Raw genomic sequence first — 20212 nt, 5'->3', positions numbered from 1 at the left:
AGACATTGGGCAAACATAAAACAAATGTAAAATCGTCTCTGGCTCATCTTCACAAAAAGTACACATTTCGTCCACATCAGCAAACCTGGAAATCGACTTATTGCAAGGATAAATATTGTGTAAAATTTTAAAATTAACTAAATGGAAGGGATACAGCCACGTTCTGCGCCAGTTAACGAACTTTCCTCTTCTGAAAAAATTTCCTAACATGAAAAAATTTCCTAACATGCTTGTTTGTGCATTTGTTATCCATTATATCAATCCCACCAATCATTAGAGAAGGTATTTTAACATTAACATTATGATAGCTTGAGTAAATGTAATTAGTTACATCCACCTCTGTTAACTACAGAGAGCAGTCTTCCTGTAGAGGGCAGCAGTGTGCCGAAGCGCCAAGCCTTCGGCGTACTGTTTCCGGGTTTATGCTGACGCGTCGTTAGCTGGCCTCGGCTCTCCTACGTGTCAGTCAGTCTCCCGTGTCCAGCTCAGCAGCTCACACACCGGGCTCACACACCGCGACCATGGCACCCAAAGGCAGCAACAAGCAGCAGTCGGAGGAAGACCTGCTCCTCCAGGACTTCAGCAGAAACCTGTCGGCCAAGTCCACCGCTCTCTTCTACGGCAACGCGCTCATCGTCTCCGCCATTCCCATCTGTGAGTGCACGATAATACAGAGCCTGGCTAGCTGTTAGCTGATTCATTCAAGTCTCTGATGAAAAGAAAAATAACATGACTACAGATTGTTTCTGGCTTATTTAAAGGCTTGTCGGGGTCTCTAGAATGAACCCGAGCAACGTAATGCTAAACTAATTTGAAAGAGACAAGAAAACAGAGGATATTAAGTTGTAACGGCTGAATATGTGGCATGCTAACAGTTTCCCCTAACTTGGCTGAGTTGGTTTGTTTTAGGCAGACCATACGTCAAGTGTAGCTGCTAGGTGCTATATGTAAGGAATGAAGCTAAACTACAGGAGTAGGAGAGAACTGCTTCATACATGTATCGCATTTTTAAATCGATTTTTAATTAAGCACTTCATGTTAGGGTGGCTAGATATCGCTCCACAGTTTGGCTAAGTTTTGGCAAGGGAGAAACTGGCATTTTATGACCTCTGACCTCCAGATATCTGAATGAAAATAGTTTCCATGGTGGACATGTTTGCAATGGGTCTCCACTTTGCAGGCATGCTCACCTTATGCTGATCCCATACAGTTTTGGGCACAAGCCATGCCGTTTTTTAATGCAGTACAAAAATGTTATTTTTTCCTATTCTAAAGTTGTGTATTTATGCACACTGGGACGTAAACCGGTGTCGAGTTGCATAAATTGGGTTTGACTGCAAAGCTGAGACTCTTGTGAATTCAGCGAACCAAATTTTATTCATGTGTGATGATGATCCCCTATAGTTGCCATTTCATTGCTGCTTTCTTTTGACGAACAAGACACAGTAAGTGGTGTGTGTGTGCGTGCGTTTCCAGGGTTGTTCTGGAGGATCTGGCACATGGACCTGGTCCAGTCGGCGGTGCTGTATGCTGTGATGACTCTGGTCAGCACCTACCTGGTGGCTTTCGCTTACAAGAATGTCAAGTTTGTCCTCAAGCACAAGTAAGTGTGAAAGAGCCCCGTTCTTTTAAGGTACAAGGAAACTGGCCTGGAAAAGCATCTTGTTTTGTCCTTTTGTGCTTACTCTCAGACAAGTTGAAGTGTTTTCCAAATGGATTTATGGACAGATAGCCGATGAACTATGACCTGCCTGCCAGTCCTGGCCCTGCCCCCATAATCTTGAAGAGGAGAGGAAGCTGTAGATGAGGAACAAAGCAAAAATCACTTACTTTTTCTTGGAATCAGAAGACAAATGACAACAAACATAGTCTAAGAACAGTTTGCACAAACATCTGTCTTTTCCTCCTCTTCAAGTAGTACAGCTTTGATTAAATTATTTTCCCATTTCTGAATGTTACTCTGATTTGTGGTGCATCAATATGACTTTCTCACTGCTGGTGCAGATTCTGCTTAGCTTGTAGTCTTTACTGCATACATAAATTTCCCTTTTAATCATCTGACCTTTGCTGTATGATTGTGGTGATTTGGATACTCTGATACTGATGCCATATTTAAACACATTAATAACCCAGTAGTCAGTGCCACTGTAAGCGCATCCCTACGTATGTTGGGTAACCATATGACTATTTGAGGACAAATTAAGAGATTGCCTGCCTTTGTTTGCAAAAAACAAACAAACAAGTAAATGTTTCTTATTAACAGCTTATTGCCAGAAACAATATAAAACAGTTTCTCTTTATCAGAGTTGCCCAGAAACGTGAAGATGCTGTTTCCAAGGAGGTAACCAGGAAGCTGTCTGAGGCCGACAACCGGAAGATGTCTCGCAAGGAGAAAGATGAAAGGTGAGACACGCGGTCACCTCAGAAACCCAGATTGTTTCTCTGCTAATGGATATTTGCATTTATTTTGGACACATAACCAAAATAGTTTTCTCATGATTCTGATGAAGATTTTTGATCAGGTTGATGTTACCAGTGAATAGTAAATAAAGCCCTGTGTTAATAAATGTCTAGAGCATCTCAGAGATACTGCCTGGGTGTTCAAATCCAGTTGTAACCACCATGTAAAAAAAAAAAAAAAAAAAAGTATACCGGTGGCACAGGCAGTACAAGGTGTCCACCATATGGTGAGTTATGTAATCAGTCTTCTTGGTGACTTTGAGAAATCAACACACCACTCTTGTTGTATAGCAACCCTGTAAATTAATAAAACTTATCAAGTTCAGTCTCCATGCAGAAGATCTTTAGGAGCCTCTCCTTTTAAACACTTTCATTCTCAATTATGGAATAAAATCAGTGTGTTACCTCCATTTAATGCATTGCTGTCTACCTCAAGAGTGCTTTGTTACTGGAAGTGCCTCAGGTAGCATTAAAGTGGCTGTAACTCTGTATTCCCTGTCTTTGTTTGGTCCAGGATCCTGTGGAAGAAGAACGAGGTGGCAGACTACGAGGCCACAACCTTCTCCATATTCTACAACAACACACTCTTCCTGGTCCTCGTCATCATCGCCTCCTTCTTCTTGCTGAAGAACTTCAACCCCACCGTGTATCCTTTTTGCTCACATGTATCATGGGCAGTAATACATGTAATTCACTGACAGGAATAAAAACCTCAGTTCAAGGCAAAGCTTAAAGGTGGAGTCGGCGATTCTGGAGAAAGATTGTTGTTATTTAAATCAGCGAATTGAGGCAAAATTTCCTCATGATCGACTAGCTGTCTACTCTGTGTGTTCATATGTAGCTCTGGCTCTTGAGACAAACTCAGTGGCTCAGACCAGACCACACAACTCTATTCCAGCCAATCAGCAGCAGGGGCATTTGTACCCGTGCACAGAAAGGAGAGGTGGAAGGGAAAATGGGGCATTACCCAGGTAGATTTCTGAGAGGAAAATTCTGTTTGTTTTGATAATTTCAGTTCAGCTTATCTGAATTTGACACTAGAAGACCAGGTCTTTATTTCTTGCAGTTTAATCATGCTGCAGTATCATGTCTCATCTTAATGCAGCAGCTATTTTAAATGCCATGAGGTACTTTGCCGTTTTTGGCTCAGTATATTTGAGCTATGAGTTTGTGGTAAGCACAGCAAATTTTACCATCTGGGTGGTGATGCACAGACGGCAAATTGCGCCTATTTAGCAAGGGAAGTGATTTACTCAGGCTTTTTCCACACACAGTCAGTTCTAAACAAGGTTGTGTGGGGGGGTTGTAGTTTTTACCTTTCTGGTTGTGTGTTTTTGCCTTAACTCTCTGTCCTCCAGCAACTACATCCTGTCTATCAGTGCCTCCTCAGGACTCATCGCTCTGCTGTCCACCGGCTCCAAGTGAAGAGGGATCAAGGGGTTTGCACGGGGGAAGGAGTGGGAGGGATGGATTGTAGGATAGGGTTAAACCAAGGTATATATTGTTTTTCATTAAAGTGAGGGACGGGGTTGGGGTGGGATCAAAATGTCACATTTCAGCTTCATGAAATTCATGATCAAATGTCTGGAGGGTCTTTCTCCAGGTCTGTCTTACTGTCCTTTTTTGTACCAATAAAAGAGACCATGCACACTTGTCTTCAGCACTGGTTGTCTGTGTGTGTGTGTGTGTGTGTGTGTGTGTGTGTGTGTGTGTGTGTGTGTGTGTGTGTGTGTGTGCATTTTATATACTTGGTAGAACATGAGTCAAATAATAGTTTTACAGTATATTGTTGTCTGCTTCAGAATGATACTGTTGGAGTTTCCTACACAGAACAAGAATTCATGTATCAAAGTGTCACTGTTTTTTTAGTAACCTTTTCTGTGATTAGTATAAAAACTGATGTGTTGAGCAAAAGTGAAACACAAACTTGTCTGTTGGCATTATGCATTTATTTAATCACACGTTCATGTAGACTATTTACAGAAAAATCACTTAACAGGAGAGGAAGTATGGATATAGATACACTGACGATTTGCAATTTCACAACTTTTTAAACATGTCTTTTCCACCCACAACTTCACATACTGTAGAAAACAACACTTAGTGTTGCTCTGAAGAGTAGATTACAGTACTTTACATTTTTATGAGAATTAAGGTAATCAAGGCTGGAGTTATGCCAGAAAAAATAATTGGAGGTTTAAACCTATGTGACCTATTGTGTCTTTTCATGTCTTGCTTTGAACTCTCATCTGGATCAATAAGGGCTAAGAATCAGATTGTGGAAATCCAGCCATTGCTCAAATGCTTGTGGCTTTGCTCCATTTTGGCCTTTTGACTTTGAAAGCTTTTAGAAAATCCAATTTGAAAGCCTGTTGATGGTGACAAATGTGTGAAAAAAAGAAGAATCACTGCAAAAACAGTGCATTTACTGATGTAATATTGGACTGATTACTGCAGGGAAATCTAATCTCTTGGTCAGACTAGGGGGTCAGCAACACAGTGCCCTGGAGCTGATCGGTATTCAGTGCCTTGCTCAAAAACACTAAAGCAGGGCTGATGCTTGTTGGCACAATTGCTTGAACCTGGATCTTTTTGGTTAATGCTTGAATCAGGCTGACAGGATCAGGATCAGAGAACTAGATTATCATCTTGTGACTAAGGTGTTACTAAAACAATGAAAGCAAAATTGCATGTCTGAAGTCTTTCTTTGGGGAGGTACTCTGGAGAATTGAATTAAAGTCTTAAAGACCAATGCGGAATAAAGCCATTGTCATTCTGGATCAGTTGTCTGCTATGCAATAGGACTCCATACATAGGGAGCACAACACACTGCATTTTAAAAGGCTGTATCTGTCATATTGTCTGTTTTAGCATGTTGCCTCTGCACTTTGTTGAGCAGTGCATCATGAATATATTGTCGCTTGGTAGGGTGAACTTCTGTCAGTGTCCAGCTGAATTGACAGTCTTACAATAACTATTACTGAAGTGATGAAATAGTTTTACACAATTACTGAGCCATCTATTCTCACATTTTTTTGTAGGACAGCATCCAAACACATTTAAGCAACTCCTTGTAATGAAAGACATCCCTGAATTTTCCTGTAGCAGGACTCAAGTCAAGGCACACTGTAGGGTGGAAGTCTCCACACACACACACGCCAGCAGCTCATGTTCCAGTGTGATCACTGAGTCAAATCACCGGGCACTTTGTTGACTTCCACACAAAATAATAGCAGAGTTGTATGTGATTTGCACACTTTACGTATTAACAAATTTCACACAGCAGGTGTGTAGAAGAGGGTAAACCCATTTGAACATGGATTACCTTCATATTTCTTGTGATATTAAGTGTAAATGTATTTACCACCACAAGTACAAGTCACTAAGGTTGGGTAAGTGATTGTAACCATCATCCAAGGTTGTTTTCCTGAAATAATTTGCCTTGGGCTAATACTGATAGTTCATTCTAATTTGACTAACAACATTTTTGGCCAAAAGCTAGCTGGCACTGACTCAAATTTCTTGTGATTAAAAGATGGAAAGTGTTTGTACTGGAAGTTGACAAATGTGTACCAGGAAGTCAGTCAGTGATTCAACTGGAATCTGGCCAACTTTTCCATTGATCTCTGTGATGGCTTTATTTCCAGATGAAAAAAGTTCAACAACAATGGCATGATGATGAAGATGAAGAGCAGAGCCAACTGATAAGAGATAATTATCCATGGGACAGTACATAGTTTTAAACAGCAGTTCAGTACCTTTTAAATAATGCCATTAATAGTTTTTTTCATGAGCTGACTTTACAGTGTCGGGAGAACAATGCAAAAGTAATCCTCACTCCAAAACAGTTTTTACTGAATAAACTTCAAGAGTTAGATATCAGTTCTGCAACAGGTGTTAGTCACACTGTAAAGCCAGGGTAGGATGGGATGAAGAGAGGACTGAAATACTGCAACATTGATACTGCTGAGGAGAAACGAATGAACTCTATTTACATTTTATTTATATCTTAGCCATACAGTACCATTTAGTTCTCATATGCAAGAAGAGAGGCTTGACGATGGCCTTGCTTATGTTACAATGTTGCCTTAACAGTTTATGTACACATACACACCCCAACCCATGAATTTCCCAAACAAAAAACAATACATTAAAATGTCAAAATACATTTCATATTCATTCACTACTCTAGAATAAATACTGTAACCATTGCCATATCCCAGATACTTTGTCTGTATCTCTCTGCACCATTAACAAGCAATTTTTAGCAGGTATGGTAACCACTGTCAAGCAGGATATCAGTAATCCATTTATTACATAGATTTATTATATGGTGTTCCATATCCTCATGATTCATTTAGGCAATCGGTAATGCAGGTTGAATTCACAGGCAAGAAAGGAGACAAATGTCCCCACAATGGATGCAAGTTGAGAGGAAAACAGTCCACTGCTTTTTGCAGAGTATTTCTGGTATTTCTCTCTCCTATTATCTAGTGAAGCAGAGCAGCAGTTCTGCAAAAGAACCACAGGGTGGCAACATGCTTCTCTCTCACTCCCCGCAGAGTTCAGTCCCTTGATGTCCCACAATCCTCTGTTTCATGGACTGACAGTAGCTTGCCTGTAGAGAACTTGCTTATAAAGCACTGTGTTAAAAGCTTGCTTTATATTTCATCAAAACCCCTCTGCTATTATTTTGTTATGAGCTTTGTAGAAAAGAAGAACTGAGGCACACCATAGCAGGGGAAACACATGCACCTACAGGGTAATACGCTCGATAATTTCAGTCTATCGCATAACTACAGAGTATTATTCTGGATAAAGCGTAGGGTTGGATAAATTTGGTGGAGATGAGCTGGACTAAAGCTAATTCAAGCTTGTAGGAATTAGACTGTGGACTATGTTAGTTGAAGCTGTTAGTTGAGGCCTCCTGTAGAAATGTTCTTCCATCTCAGCAATATGAGCAGGTGGCAGAAATGTACACCTTTTCATTTTGACATCTCATATTTCATGTTAAAAAAGACTTTTCATCTCATGACTTGAGTGTGTAGAGAGGTGAAAGTAGTCCATTTATTTAATATAGTCATAAGCCCACAGTTTTTTGAGTGCTGCACATTGCATAGCAAATTAGTAAATGCACTGATCAATGACTAACTCATTGTGTTTAGGGTGCAATGAACTGAAACTTGTTCATGTACACTTATATAATTCCCAGGTACCTATAATTTCAGGGCAGAGGTCATAGTAATCGTGTTTGTGCACACTATGCAAGTTTTAAACTTTTTGGATCAAGTGGAAGTCAAAGAACATTTCTATAAACAAGGCCCCTGGACTGAGTTGAGCTGTGCATGGGTAGTGTTTTCTGGATGGCATTAGCATGGATCTGGATCTTAGCTGGTCTTATCTACAGATGGGCTAGGCTAGGCTGTGCATAGTTAGATTGGACTGGACAGGGCTGAGCTAGCACCTGCCTGGGCTGGGCTATGCAACGTTACTCTGGGTTGCGTTACAAGCTGCAGAAAGCTGAGCTGTGTTAAGATGTTCTTGGCTGAGCTGAACTGGACCTGAGCTGAACCAGGCTGATCTGATCTGAGCAGGGCAGGGCTCAAAGAGACGAGGTTAGACAATGCTGGGCTTAGCAAGGCTGGTCGGTTCCAGGCTGAACTGGGCTGGAGCTGGAGCTGTGTGGGGGCCCAAGGACAGAGCCATGGATGTTAACATTGAGAGGTGGGTCCACAGAAGTGGTATGGTAGGTAAGTAGGTACAGCTGACCTTGTTAGGCCATCAGCCTGGTCTAGGAGCGGTAGTCCTTCTTACTGTATGGCCTGTTGCCCAGGATGTGGTCGATGTCCGACACTACATGAGATGTCATCTTGGGAAGGACCTGGGACAGAGGACAAGTGCGTAGGAAAGCGGGAAGGTATGGAGTGAGAGAAGAAGGGAGGGCAGAGGACACAGAGAGACAGCGAGAAGAGAGGCGAAGGAAGAGATAAGAATGCATGTATTAATAGACTGGGAGAGAAACATATATAGATATGTAGACAGATACAGATACAGCAGCGGATTAGGGGGCACCATTGTGATCTTAAAATCAATAGAACTTGTGGATACAGCTGAGGAAACTAGCAAAGCAGCAGAGCAGGAATCAGCTACCTATAAAGAACAGTGTGTGTGTGTGTGTGTGTGTGTGTGTGTGTGTGTGTGTGTGTGTGTGTGCGTGCGTGTGTATGTCTGAGTGTTGCCACCTGTATGGCCCCGAGGTTCTCAGTCAGCTGTTCAGGGTTGGAAGTTCCCAGGAGGACTGAGCTCACCCCTTCATTCCTTAGGCACCATGCTAGACAGAGAGAGATATGCTTAAAACAGTGTACAGGCTTTCTGAACTGAACAGAATTGGATATGACTGGACTTCACAGAAATTTGAGGTGAATTTGAAGTGCAAATCAAACTAAAGGTTATACAGAGTGGATCATATCCACCTGCTGCGTTATCTAGAAACACTTATTCTATCTCAACTTAGGTAAAGTACAGAGAAAAAACAGTGCTGAAACTTATTGTACAGTTGAAATTCACACAATGGCCACGTGGTGGTGCACCACTATCATGACTGCCCGAGCCAGTGACCTCTATTTGTCATCTTCAGTGTATGCGCGTGTTTGGGCTCTTAAGTACTTTTGAACGAGTGGGGAAGTAAACTTCAACTTTTATTCATTACTAGTCTGTCTAGAGGTTTCTTTCCTTTCACATCTCCTGCATTCACAAAATGATTGATGATATACAGGTGAAAAATTAAAAAGTGTCTTGGTAAGGTGTTGGGCCACCACAAGCCACCAGACTGGCAGTACAGCAGCACAGTGGCTCAGTGATTAGTCCTGTCCCAGCTGGGGAAGGGCCCCTCTGTGTCGAGCTTACATGTTCTCCTGTTGTTTGCACTAGTTTCCTGGTTTCCCCCACCATCAAAAAAACATCAATAACATATATGTTAGGTTAAATCTCCTGTCAGTGTCCTTGACCAAGGCACTGAGTTGGTCCCCGGACGCTGAACGGTGGGTTCAGTCTGGAGCTCTACTGGAGGGATGGAGCACCATTCTTCCAAAAGTTACTGTACATAGAGGAATATTATGTAAATCACATGCTATGGCCTTCATAGTCACCAGACCTCTACCTAGTTGACACCTATGGGAGATTAGGTACCAACATTTTAGACACTACTCTCCACCACCATCATCAAAACACCAAATGAGGGAGTATGTTTTGGAAGAGAATAGTGTTGGGTTCCTACAGTAGAGTTTCTAAGACACAATGAAGGTTTTCTGGTAACTTGGTTTTCTGAACTGAAGTGTGGTACTGAAATAGTAATGTAATAGGATGCCACCATTGCAAAAAGTCAGTTGGTGAAATTTCTTCCCTCCTAGATATTCCATGATCAGCTGTAAGTGGTAGTATTGCAATACGGAAGCGTTTAGGAGCCACAGTGACTCAACCACCAGGTGGCAGACCACGTAAAGTTATAGAGTGGGGTCACCGAATGCTGAGGCACATAATATGTAAAAGTGGCCAGCACTTTGCTGACTCATTAACAGCAGAAGTTCCAGACCTCCTCTGGCGTTAACATCAGCACAAAAACTTCATGGCATGGGTTTCCATGGCCGAGCAGCTGCATGAAAGCCTTACATCACTAAGCACAATGCTAAGCGTTGGATGAAGCGGTGTAAAGTACACCGCTACTGGACTCTGGGGCGGTGGAAACGTGTTCTGCAGAATTACGAATCATGCTTCTCTATCTGGCGGTCTGATGGACGCATCTGGGTTTGGCGAATGCCAGAAGAACGTTCCCTGCCTGACTGCATTGTGTCAGCTGTAAAGTTTGGTGGAGGAGGAATAATGCTACAGGCTTGTTTTTCTGGGGTTAGCCTCGGCCCCTTAGTTCCAGTGAAGGGAAATCTTAATGCTTCAGCTCACCAAGACATTTTGGACAATTCTATGCTTCCAACTTTGTGGGAACAGTTTGGGGAAGGTCCTTTTCTGTTCCAGCATGACTGAGCCACAGTGCACAAAGCAGCTCCATAAAGGCATGGTTGGGTGAGTTTGGTGTGAAGCAGGCCCGGACTGTACATCGGGAGAACCAGGAGAATTCCCGAAGCTCCGGCCTGTCACTGGCCTGCTGGCCTGCCTGTCTTTTTTTTTTTTTTTTTTTTGGACAGGTCGCCGGCCAGGCCAATCAGCTGTCATGCCGGTCCGCTCTCCGGTTGGCCTGTCCCTTACAGAGGGACAGGCCAGGCCAGGCCAATCAGAGGCCAGCAGCCTGTGACAAGATCAAGATGTGATTGGTTTGTTTTGATTAACACCCGCCCCAACAGTCCGAGCACGCTGTAAACATAGGAGGGGGTGTGGTGACTCGCGCGAGTGTGTTGGACTGTGGAGGAGAGCGGAGGAGGTGGAAGGAAAGGTTTAGTGATTACATTGCAGTTGATAAATAAATTTTTCCATGGACCCCAATCCAAATCCGGGGAAAAAAAAGAGGAAAGGTGGGGCAGAAAGGCAGAGAGAGAAAAAAAGAAAGGCACTCGAGGAAGACGCTGCCAAGTGCCTCAAGTTGCCCTTGTTATTCAGCCCCCCCCTCGCTGTCGCACCGTCAAAAAAAAAGTGATGCTTCAGCAAGTGAGTTTTCTAAAACACACTGGTTCTTCTCAGTAGGAGGTTCTTTAGGCCATGTACACTCTCAGTTAGAGTTGAATTAACACTGAGGATTAGATTTTACACGTACAGTGTAGAAATGTAGGACCTGGACTTGAAATTCAAAAGTTTTGAAATTAAATAAGGATTGAGGTTTTAAAATCACTGACTTACAAGCCATATTTTTTACTGCCTTTGAGATTAATTTTTTTGTGCAACAAATGGGATATAATCATTCCATTATTCTTATAGTGAATGCAAAACACAATAATTCGTTTGCTATTCAAAGGTGGTGGTGGTATTGATAGCAGTCCTGTTGGTGCTGCAGAAAGAGAGGCCAGTGCACGACCATTGGCAGAAGGTACACAACAATGTCTACAGTAGGGCATGTGATAGGTGGTACATGAGTCATTTGCATGTTCCTTGGGATTACATTACAAAAATGGTAGTTATTCTTTATTATACTGACCGTTCCTCTCAGGTGGGGATCAGGGTCCAGGAAAATTACCATTTTTGGACCGAAGGTGACCACAACTTCAGCTGGGTCTTCGTCCTGACACCTGACACCTGACAGGTGTCAGGTGTCAGGTGTCAGGTGTTGGCAGTTCCCGTGGTAGGTTCCTGTGAGGGTTGCCATGGAAGCCAAAAAGGGGCAAAGTTGTGTGTGTCTGTGTGTGTCTGTGTCCGTGTGTGTGTGTGTGTGTGTGTGGTGTGTGTGTGTGCCTGCTCAAAGGACACCTACATGTTGGGGTGTGGGAAAGAAATCTGAGAGATACTTTCCGTGGGGGTTGCCATGGAGCCAGAAAGGGTTATAAGGTGTGTGTGTGTGTGTGTGTGTGTGTGTGTGTGTGTGTGTGTGTGTGTGTGTGCCTGCTCAAATACACCTACATGTTGGGGTGTGGGAAAGAAGTCTGAGAGATACTTTCCCGTGTGTGTGTGTGTGTGTGTGTGTGTGTGTGTGTGTGTTCACACACATCTGTGTCTGCTCAAAGACACCTGCATGTTGGGGTGTGGGAAAGGAGTGTGAGAATGTGTTTAACTCTATTTTATACACTAATTGTAGTCTTACCCATTCATTTCTAATGACCGGTCATTTGTGACCGGGAACACGACATAGGAAAACCAGGCAGTTGACATAAATATGGAGTGGCTATGTGACCCCCCCCGGGTGGCCTGGGTGGATGACTACCTCCTGGCCTGAAATAATCTCCCAGTCCGGCCCTGGTGTGAAGAACTTGACTGGCCCACACAGAGCCCTGATCTCAATCCCATCCAACACCTTTGGGATGAATTAGAACGGAGATTGCAAGCCAGACCCTCTCGTCCAACATCAGTGTCTGACCTCACAAATGTTCCTCTGGATGAATGGGCAAAATTTCCCACAGACACAATCCAATATCTTGTAGAAAGCCTTCCAGAAGAGTGAAAGCTATTCTAGCTGCAAACGCGGGACCATGGCTATGGATTTAGAATGGGATGTCATAAAGCTCCTGTAGGTGTGATGTGTAGGTGGCCTAATACTTTTGTCTACATAATGTGCATTGTACATGAAACCCCATTGCCCCGTATCAGTACAATGTATGCCATACTATTATGTGCTGTCAGTGTATGCTGTACATTGATTATACTTGCAGCAATGCAAGGGAAGTGAGGAATACACATACACTGTACATTAAACTTGGGAGATGACCAGTTCCTCTGTAACTTTGCATTATTGAACATTTGTAGATTCAGTCAGTGTCTTGATCAAGGACATATCCATGGCAAGTGTTGCTGGAAGATAGGAAGAGAAAGTCTTACCCACAGCCAGTTGAGATAAGGTGCAGCCCAGCTTCTCGGTGATGTGACTGAGCTCTTTCAACTTGGCTTGCTGCTTCCTCCCATCCTCGCTCACTATCTTCTCCTTCAACCACTGGTATGACTGGCAGGAGAGAGAGGGAGACAGAGACAGGGTGAGTGAGTGATTGAAGGTAAGAGAAAGTGTGAGGCAGAGTAGGGGAGAAGGAATGAGAGGGGAAAAGTGAGAAAAGGACAGACAAGCAGGGAGCGAGTGAAGGAAGCAGGTAGCTAGAGAGATAAAGGGAGAGAGAGGAATGGGAAAAAGAGAGGAACAAGGCAGTAGATAAAGGAGGGGAGTATAAGTGATCTAAATGAGAGTAATTAGGGCCAAATTAGAGAAGAAGTGAAGTAACTGATGAGGAGAAAGTTGATGAGGAGAAAGGACCAATAAACGTGAAGGCTGCTAGTATTGAACTGCTTGTCCCACAGATTTGTTGTATAATGTAATAAGATTAACCATACACACTGCAACTTGGCTAAGGTGCTACAGGAGTAACTTAATTTATTCATTTATCTTAATACATTCAACTTACGTTGATTTATGTGTGTAGAGGCTGCTTCTTTTAGATTTACCAGTCTAATAATAGTGGGACATTCAGGCGTCCCAGCAGGTTGGTACAAGGCGCTATTCAGGTTGGTGTACGGTATGAGCTTGAAAGCTGACTTTTTCCAATCGTTCATTCAATCACATCCCACAGATGTGTAAATGGATAGAGATCTGGTGACTGGGCAGGTCACTGCATTCAGCTGGATTCACTGCCTTTTTCATGGAAGTGCTCTTAGACGAGTCTTGTGGCACAGGGCTGAAAAAAATCTATTCACAGATGGATATACTGCAGCCATGAAAGGATGCAGCTGATTGGCAGTGATGTTCAGATGATCCATGACTGTTGCTTTCATTAAAAGGCCCAGTGTGTATACGGTGAACACACTCCCCACCATCACAACCCTACCTCCAGCCTGCTTTTCAAAGCATCCAGTGTTTGATATTATCATTCTTAAGCCTACTGCAAACACAGATTCCTTTTTTCTGCTCTAAGAAGAATAACTCTATAATGTCATCTGCTGCCGTACCCCGTTTATGCCACGGTGCGACAAGTTGTGCATTCTTAATGTGTCTTTTGGCACCGATTTTGCACTGCGCTGCCAGTTGACTAACTTTAGACCATCTGGTGCTGTGCACAAATGTTGTTTTTCATCAATGAGCTGTTTTCATCCATTGCCCTTCCATTGACTGAAGGTCCTCGGGGTGCTCTGGGTGCTGGACTATTCCAGATACACACTGTTAAGCTTGAAAAACCCAGACGTTGCTGCAATTCTTTATACACTCAACCGTATACCCCACCATCACTACCTGGTAAAGAACACTTAAATCTTTTTTCTTGCTCGTTCTTCCTCACAAACACAAAACACATCTCAGTTGTCTCAAGGCTTAAATCTTTCTTTAATCTGTCTGCTCACTGTCATCTACTCTGATTCATATGGATTGAAGAGGGAAAATCAATAGAGATCACAGCTATAACCAGGATTCACCTGATAAACGTTTTGTACATTCAGTGTATCTTGATAAAGCACAGTTACTACAGTATATTGATCCTGGAGATACTGTTATAGTTGTATCACTGATGATACTCTTAACCATCTCTATTATATACTTCAGCCAGAATGCCCTTGATGCATGTATACATGTATGTCTCCTCTTGTTAAAGTTAGCTTGTTACCTTCATGGATGCCCTGGAGGATTCAGGAATGCCATTTTCGTACTTCCCCGTGATGATGCCGCATGCAAGTGGCGACCACGTCATCGCCCCGACTCCTGTCACCATGGAGACCATAGGTTGTGTAGAGTTTATAACACAGCAAGAAAGGAGGTGTGAATTAAATGTGTGAGAATAGAGCCAGAAAAAGTAAAAATGTATGAGCAGATGAAAATAAGAATTTTTCAAAAACCTGACAGAACAGAAAAACAGTAAAATCAGTAAAACAGATTGCTATGGATTGTTTGTTTATTTAATTGCTTGCCTATTTACATTAAAGTTCCTGTCCAGTCATTGATTAAAATGTAAAAAAAATCATCTCTGTTCATCAGTATTATATATGTGATTTTTTTTCCATGACAAAAATCTCTTAATGCCTTAAAACAGCTTAATTATAGCTCTACACCTTGCACTCGTGAAGTATTTGCAGATCTATTAATATGCAAATAGCCCTTGCTGATCCCCCTGCCAGCTCATAACGTGTATTGAATTTGATCATCTGTCCATGTAAAATAATATATTTTTAGCAAATCTCTTAGTTACACTTATACTGTTCATGTGAAGTGGCCATTTCAAGTCTTGTTGTGTTTTTGTTTTTTTTTCTTTAATAAAACACCCAAGCGACCGGCTGACATGGTGCTAATGATACACAAAACCAGCACCCTGCAACCTGACGGGACTGGCCGTCAGATTTGTGGCCCACCAAATGGTCATGGCTACATCTGAATCTGAGATTTTAGGGGCGTGCACAGACTGTGTGACAATACCTCCCTGGTGACAAACATACAGTGCACAGATATAGTCAAGGTCAGACATTTTAAGGGACATAAACATGAGAAAAACACATTTTTGAGTTGAGGGGGAGTTTAACTTCTCACTTGTTTAAAAATGTGAGTGTGTGAGTGATTTAGTCTTTGGGTTCTGTCAGTTAGACACTTTTGAATGTGAATGATTGACGTGCCACAGATAAAAAAAAAACAAAAACAAAAACAAAACAAAAAATGAAGAATACTTGCCTATTTTATGGTAAAGCTCAGGCAGCTGTACTTCCACTTTCTCCCTCTGGAAGAGATGGTACTCTGCTTGTTCACACACTGGAGGGATCAGGTTGAACTGCCTGGCCACTGAATACGCTTCCTGTAGAGATGGAGAGAGAAGGAGGAGAGAGAGAGAGAGAGAGAGAGAGAGAGAGAGAGAGAGAGAGAGAGAGAGAGAGAGAGAGAGAGCATCGTGCACACTTATTTTCTCCATTCTGTCTCTCTGTAGCGTACACTGTACAGCCAGACGGCATTATGTTCATGCACAAAACGGTTTTCTTCTTTAAGAGTCTTTGAGACAGAGTTATAAAAATATTAGAGAGAAAGAAAGAAAAGACAGGAGGGACAAAAGTAGGCATGAGCGCGAGCGGTTGAAGAGTGACAAAGATATTCAAAGACTGCAGGAGGGGCAGAGAAACAAAGAGGAGAGATGGGAGAGGGAGGATGTTAATCAACTTGTGGGAGGATGAAACAAATTCAAATGCACGGATTGCAGTAAATCATCCACCCAAATCAATATTCCATATCACCACTCTCCAAGTAATCATATTCAAATATCCTCATGTACCTGCTTATCTGGGGTGCCACATGCCCTTCATCAAAGAGACATGCCAAAGAGAGCACACACACACACACACACACACACACACACACAAACACACATACACACACTGTTGCCTCTTTAAATATTAGCATAGCTGCTCTGTTATCTTGTAGGTCTCCTGCAGTGGAACACATGTCAGGGTGAGAGAATGGTAGGAGGGGGAAGCTATTTGGCGTAACACAGGGATAATGTTGCTGCCATCACTCAACGCGCAAATTATAAGATGCCCTTCCGTTCTGCACCCGTGCAATGCGCCTAGAGCCTCTGTGTGTGTGTGTGTGTGTGTGTGTGTACTGCTAGCCTGTCACGTACACTGAGCAGTTGTGTTTATCCCCCCTTCATTATTGATACTATCTAAATAACACAGCTTTCATCAGGGCTTGTGCTGTACAAAGATATCTGCTCGCTCTCACCATGATCACAAGGAGATGATGTCAACACATGGCATTGTGCTCACAGGGTGGGGAGGGCGTGTGTGTGTGTGTGTGTTGGGGGGGGGGGTAGAGTTATGAAGAGTGAGAGTAGGAGAGAAAGAGGGTGAACGGACAGTTGCATGTTTCCTTTTTCAGTAGCACGAATCCCTCCTCTCTCCTCCCTGTCCGCTCTAAGCATTGGATTGGAATTGGAGTTGAACATGGAGGACAGAGGGTGGACTGTTACTGACAGTAGGAGGAAACAGAGCTGGAGGACACCACTGTGCCTCTGTGGGAACGCTTCCCTCGAAAAAAAAGCTGCTTTTCCAAGAGCCCTGATTCATTCCACTCCCTGTCATTTTCTCTCCTGGTGCATCCCTCCTTGTTCCTCCAATTTCCTGTCTCCTTTTACCTCTGTCTGTGTTGCTAACAACCTGCTTTTTAGTGCTGAGCAAAGTGGCTAAGGTCATACAAGATAAGGTGACAAAATTGTACAAAAAATTAGTGTTATCTTTTTTCTGTTGATCACTGGCTATTTCTCACAGAAACACTCAAAAGGTTTTCATGCAGGTGTTTTTGTTTCTCAGAAACAAAGATGCCACCAGTGGTGACAAAATCACATCTGTCACACAGAATGAGAAACCCCTCCACATACCTCCAGAAGCTGCATTACAAGAAGTGTTAAGTTTGGAACAGCTATTTTTAAAATCGCCGCTCACACCACTTATAATGTGCAGCATAGCAATCTCTGTGTTTAGTTTTATGTAAGTATTACTGAATAATAATAATTAATTTTCAATTTCTTAATCACAGAGGTGTACTTTCCTGCCATTTGATAACAGCAATAATAAGTGCTTCCTGTTTGTATAAAGCAACTAGAAAACACTCTGTAGAGCACATACCTCTGCCAACACAATCCAGTTGACAAGATATAACAGTCCCACATGTTGAATATTCACCAAAAGTTCATAATGGCCACTGCAGTATCCCCCTTTATGGCCAACTGGTGTGAACAGTGAGTTTGTTCTTCCTCGCCACGTGACCAACCTTTCCACAAAGTGTCATGATGTTGTGTGAATCCATTCAAATGTTACATGCATTTTTATGTGAAGCCACACCCTACTTGGGTCAGCTGGCGTGGTGGTGTTTTTCCTTGCCAAATCATCAGCCTTATCACAGACCTTCATGCATTTCACAACTGTTTGAGATATCCTGATCACAAACAAACAGACAAATTAGGGTGAAAACATAACCCCCATCTAACTGTGTTGGCAGAGGTAATAAGACACAAGAAGCCACGCTTTCCAGTGATGCATTTATCATGTTTATTAGGCCTCAGAAACACACACTGTGTTTTGGTGTGGCATTTTGAATATAAACAAAATCAAACTGCATCTGGTGCCTTTAAAGTAGTTTTCATGACACAAGGAAGAAAAACAGAAAGTATAACATAGAGAAACAGATTAAGGTTTAGTGGTACTCACCATGATCTCCATGGCCGTCCACCGGGACGTTCCCCAGTACATGGACATCCCTTGGTTGATCACGTAGGTCATGGCCCGCACAATTTCTGGAAACACATGCACATGCAGACATGATGATCAGTCAGCTGGTTCAACATGGGTGAAGTGAGGCACTGATTGATTTGTTCATTCAATTTCGCTCTTTCTCTCTCCCTTATTTTCTACTATGAACTGCGGCAACACTTAAGAAAAGTCAGTGTATTTACAACTAAACAAAATCATTTCTGTTACCATTTGTCCTGAAATGCCTCCTCTCTACTGTGCTTTCAGATTTGTTGTTCAGCTAGATCCTGTACCTGCCTCATTCCACCTTCAACGAAAACACATCCACCCCAGCCGGATCAGACTAGAACATATTCAGAAGAACCAAAAAAGTTCAAAATGATTTGATGAAGCAGATAAAATATGTTGCTGAACTAAAAAAAAAAAAAAAAAAAAAAAGAAAGTCCCACAACAAAAAGCCCACATGACAAAATTGTACTAAAAATAGGCCAAAAGTTTTGTTTTTTTGTTTTCAGCACACTTCCAGTAAACACAGTCTTAAGTTTTAATGACTCATCTTACTTTTGAGAAAATTAACATTTGACTGACATCTCCAAAGACGCCTGGAACACAGTGCTCGTGGGCTTGTTTCCAAGGTAACTTGAAGTCAGAATTCGGACAGCTAATAATTTCCACACGTTGGCATGCTAGTAATTACCAAAAAACAAAAAGACAGGAGTGGTCATTACATGTAGACCAGTACTTTTACCCAATTTATACTCCGTGCACACCAGGAAGCGCCAGCCTCACTCAACAGGCTAACTTCTCAGCCGGATAAGAAGACCAGACAGTTTTATATCAATCATGAGCGACCTTCAGCCTTCTTTGCTCTACAGAAGAAACCCTCAAAGCAGCTGGCTGTGAGAAATGTATCAAGATAACCTGTCAATGTGGGTAACCAGCTCTGAGTGGATCGTAGCCATGCCCCAGGAAAAGGTAAAACAAAAGAGAAAGAAATATGGATGAATCACAGAATACAGAAAAGAGAGGAGGCTGAAAAAGGAAGACAAAAAGAGAGTGAGATAGCAATTGCACCTGGAATGAGAGTCCATGAGTGGGTTTAATAGCACCAAGACCAGCAACAAGAGTGAAAAAAAAACCAGAGAAAAAAGGAGTAAATAATGACGTAAATATGAATCAGCAACTTCATTACATTTTACAGTTTGGCCGTGCAAAATTCTGCGCTGGCCACCCCACTACTCAAGTCTTCCTCACCTGCTACCATCTCATCCCCAGTCCCTAAGGACTTCTGGGACAAACTAACAAGCCCACATACTAAAGTCTTCTGATCACATTCAAGCTACTGCATATTTAATGAAGCAATTAGCTCCAACACTGCTGACGATGTGAGCCAACGGCAGTCACGGCCAACAAAAACTCAGATTACCCCTGTCATCGGGGTTATTCATCATTGCCCTGCGCTCACTCCAATTATATTATGGCCTTTTCACAGCAGCAGATAAAGGCTGCTGGTCTGCAGGAGGCCCAACTGGTTCTTGGCCACAGAATGTGAGGGATTAGCACGTCAAAGAAAACAATAGCAGAAAAAAAGATAGAGATTGTTAATAGACCCACAAAACAAAAGAAGAAGAAAAAGAATAAGAAGAAGAAGAAGAAGAAGAGAAAGGAAACGGAGGAGAAAAGGGAGAAGAAGGAGAAGGAGAGGAGAGGAAAGAGAAGGGAAAGGAGAAAAAGAGGAAGGAGAAGGAGATGAAAGGAAAGGAGGAGAAGACAAAAGGAAAAGAGGAGATGAACAAGAAGAGGGAGGAGAAGAAGGAGATGAAGGAAAGGAGGAGAGGGAGAAGAAGGAAATGTAGGAGAAGAAGAGGAAGGAGAAGAAGGAGTTGAATGGAAAGGAGGAGAAGGA

The 20212-nt window shown here is 42.5% G+C and overlaps 2 protein-coding genes across 3 annotated transcripts in view; one reads left to right on the top strand and one right to left on the bottom strand.

Moving 5' to 3' along the window:
• The first annotated feature begins 420 nt into the window (after positions 1-420).
• ssr3 (signal sequence receptor, gamma) lies at positions 421-4118 on the top strand. Its single transcript, XM_030066908.1, has 5 exons — positions 421-654; positions 1477-1603; positions 2305-2403; positions 2975-3106; positions 3819-4118. The coding sequence occupies exons 1-5, from the start codon at positions 522-524 to the stop codon at positions 3883-3885; spliced, it is 558 nt and encodes a 185-aa protein (XP_029922768.1). The 5' UTR covers positions 421-521; the 3' UTR covers positions 3886-4118.
• Positions 4119-4392: 274 nt separating this feature from the next.
• The window catches only part of kcnab1a (potassium voltage-gated channel subfamily A regulatory beta subunit 1a), a 145583-nt gene continuing 129763 nt past the window's right edge, over positions 4393-20212 (bottom strand). For both annotated transcript variants that reach the window (XM_030066905.1, XM_030066906.1), the window contains exons 9-14: positions 18265-18350; positions 15743-15863; positions 14691-14785; positions 12931-13051; positions 8703-8791; positions 4393-8341 (exon numbers count right to left, since the gene is read on the bottom strand). In XM_030066905.1, the coding sequence (XP_029922765.1) occupies positions 8252-8341; positions 8703-8791; positions 12931-13051; positions 14691-14785; positions 15743-15863; positions 18265-18350 (602 nt within the window). In that variant the 3' untranslated portion in view covers positions 4393-8251. The remainder of the gene's footprint in view (positions 8342-8702; positions 8792-12930; positions 13052-14690; positions 14786-15742; positions 15864-18264; positions 18351-20212) is intronic.

Source organism: Myripristis murdjan, chromosome 13 (genome assembly GCF_902150065.1).
Source record: "Myripristis murdjan chromosome 13, fMyrMur1.1, whole genome shotgun sequence".
NCBI classification, from domain to species: Eukaryota; Metazoa; Chordata; class Actinopteri; order Holocentriformes; family Holocentridae; genus Myripristis; species Myripristis murdjan.
The sequence above is the reverse complement of the archived record's forward strand: the minus strand, read 5'-3'. Positions and strand labels throughout refer to the sequence as shown.

What these genes read in the sequence shown, in the direction of transcription:
- ssr3 (XM_030066908.1), top strand. Translation starts at nt 522, where the DNA reads ATGGCACCCAAAGGCAGCAACAAGCAGCAGTCGGAGGAAGACCTGCTC. An exon ending in AAGTTTGTCCTCAAGCACAA is followed by an intron (nt 1,604 to 2,304) that starts GTAAGTGTGAAA and finishes TCTCTTTATCAG; the next exon opens with AGTTGCCCAGAAACGTGAAG. An exon ending in CGCAAGGAGAAAGATGAAAG is followed by an intron (nt 2,404 to 2,974) that starts GTGAGACACGCG and finishes TGTTTGGTCCAG; the next exon opens with GATCCTGTGGAAGAAGAACG.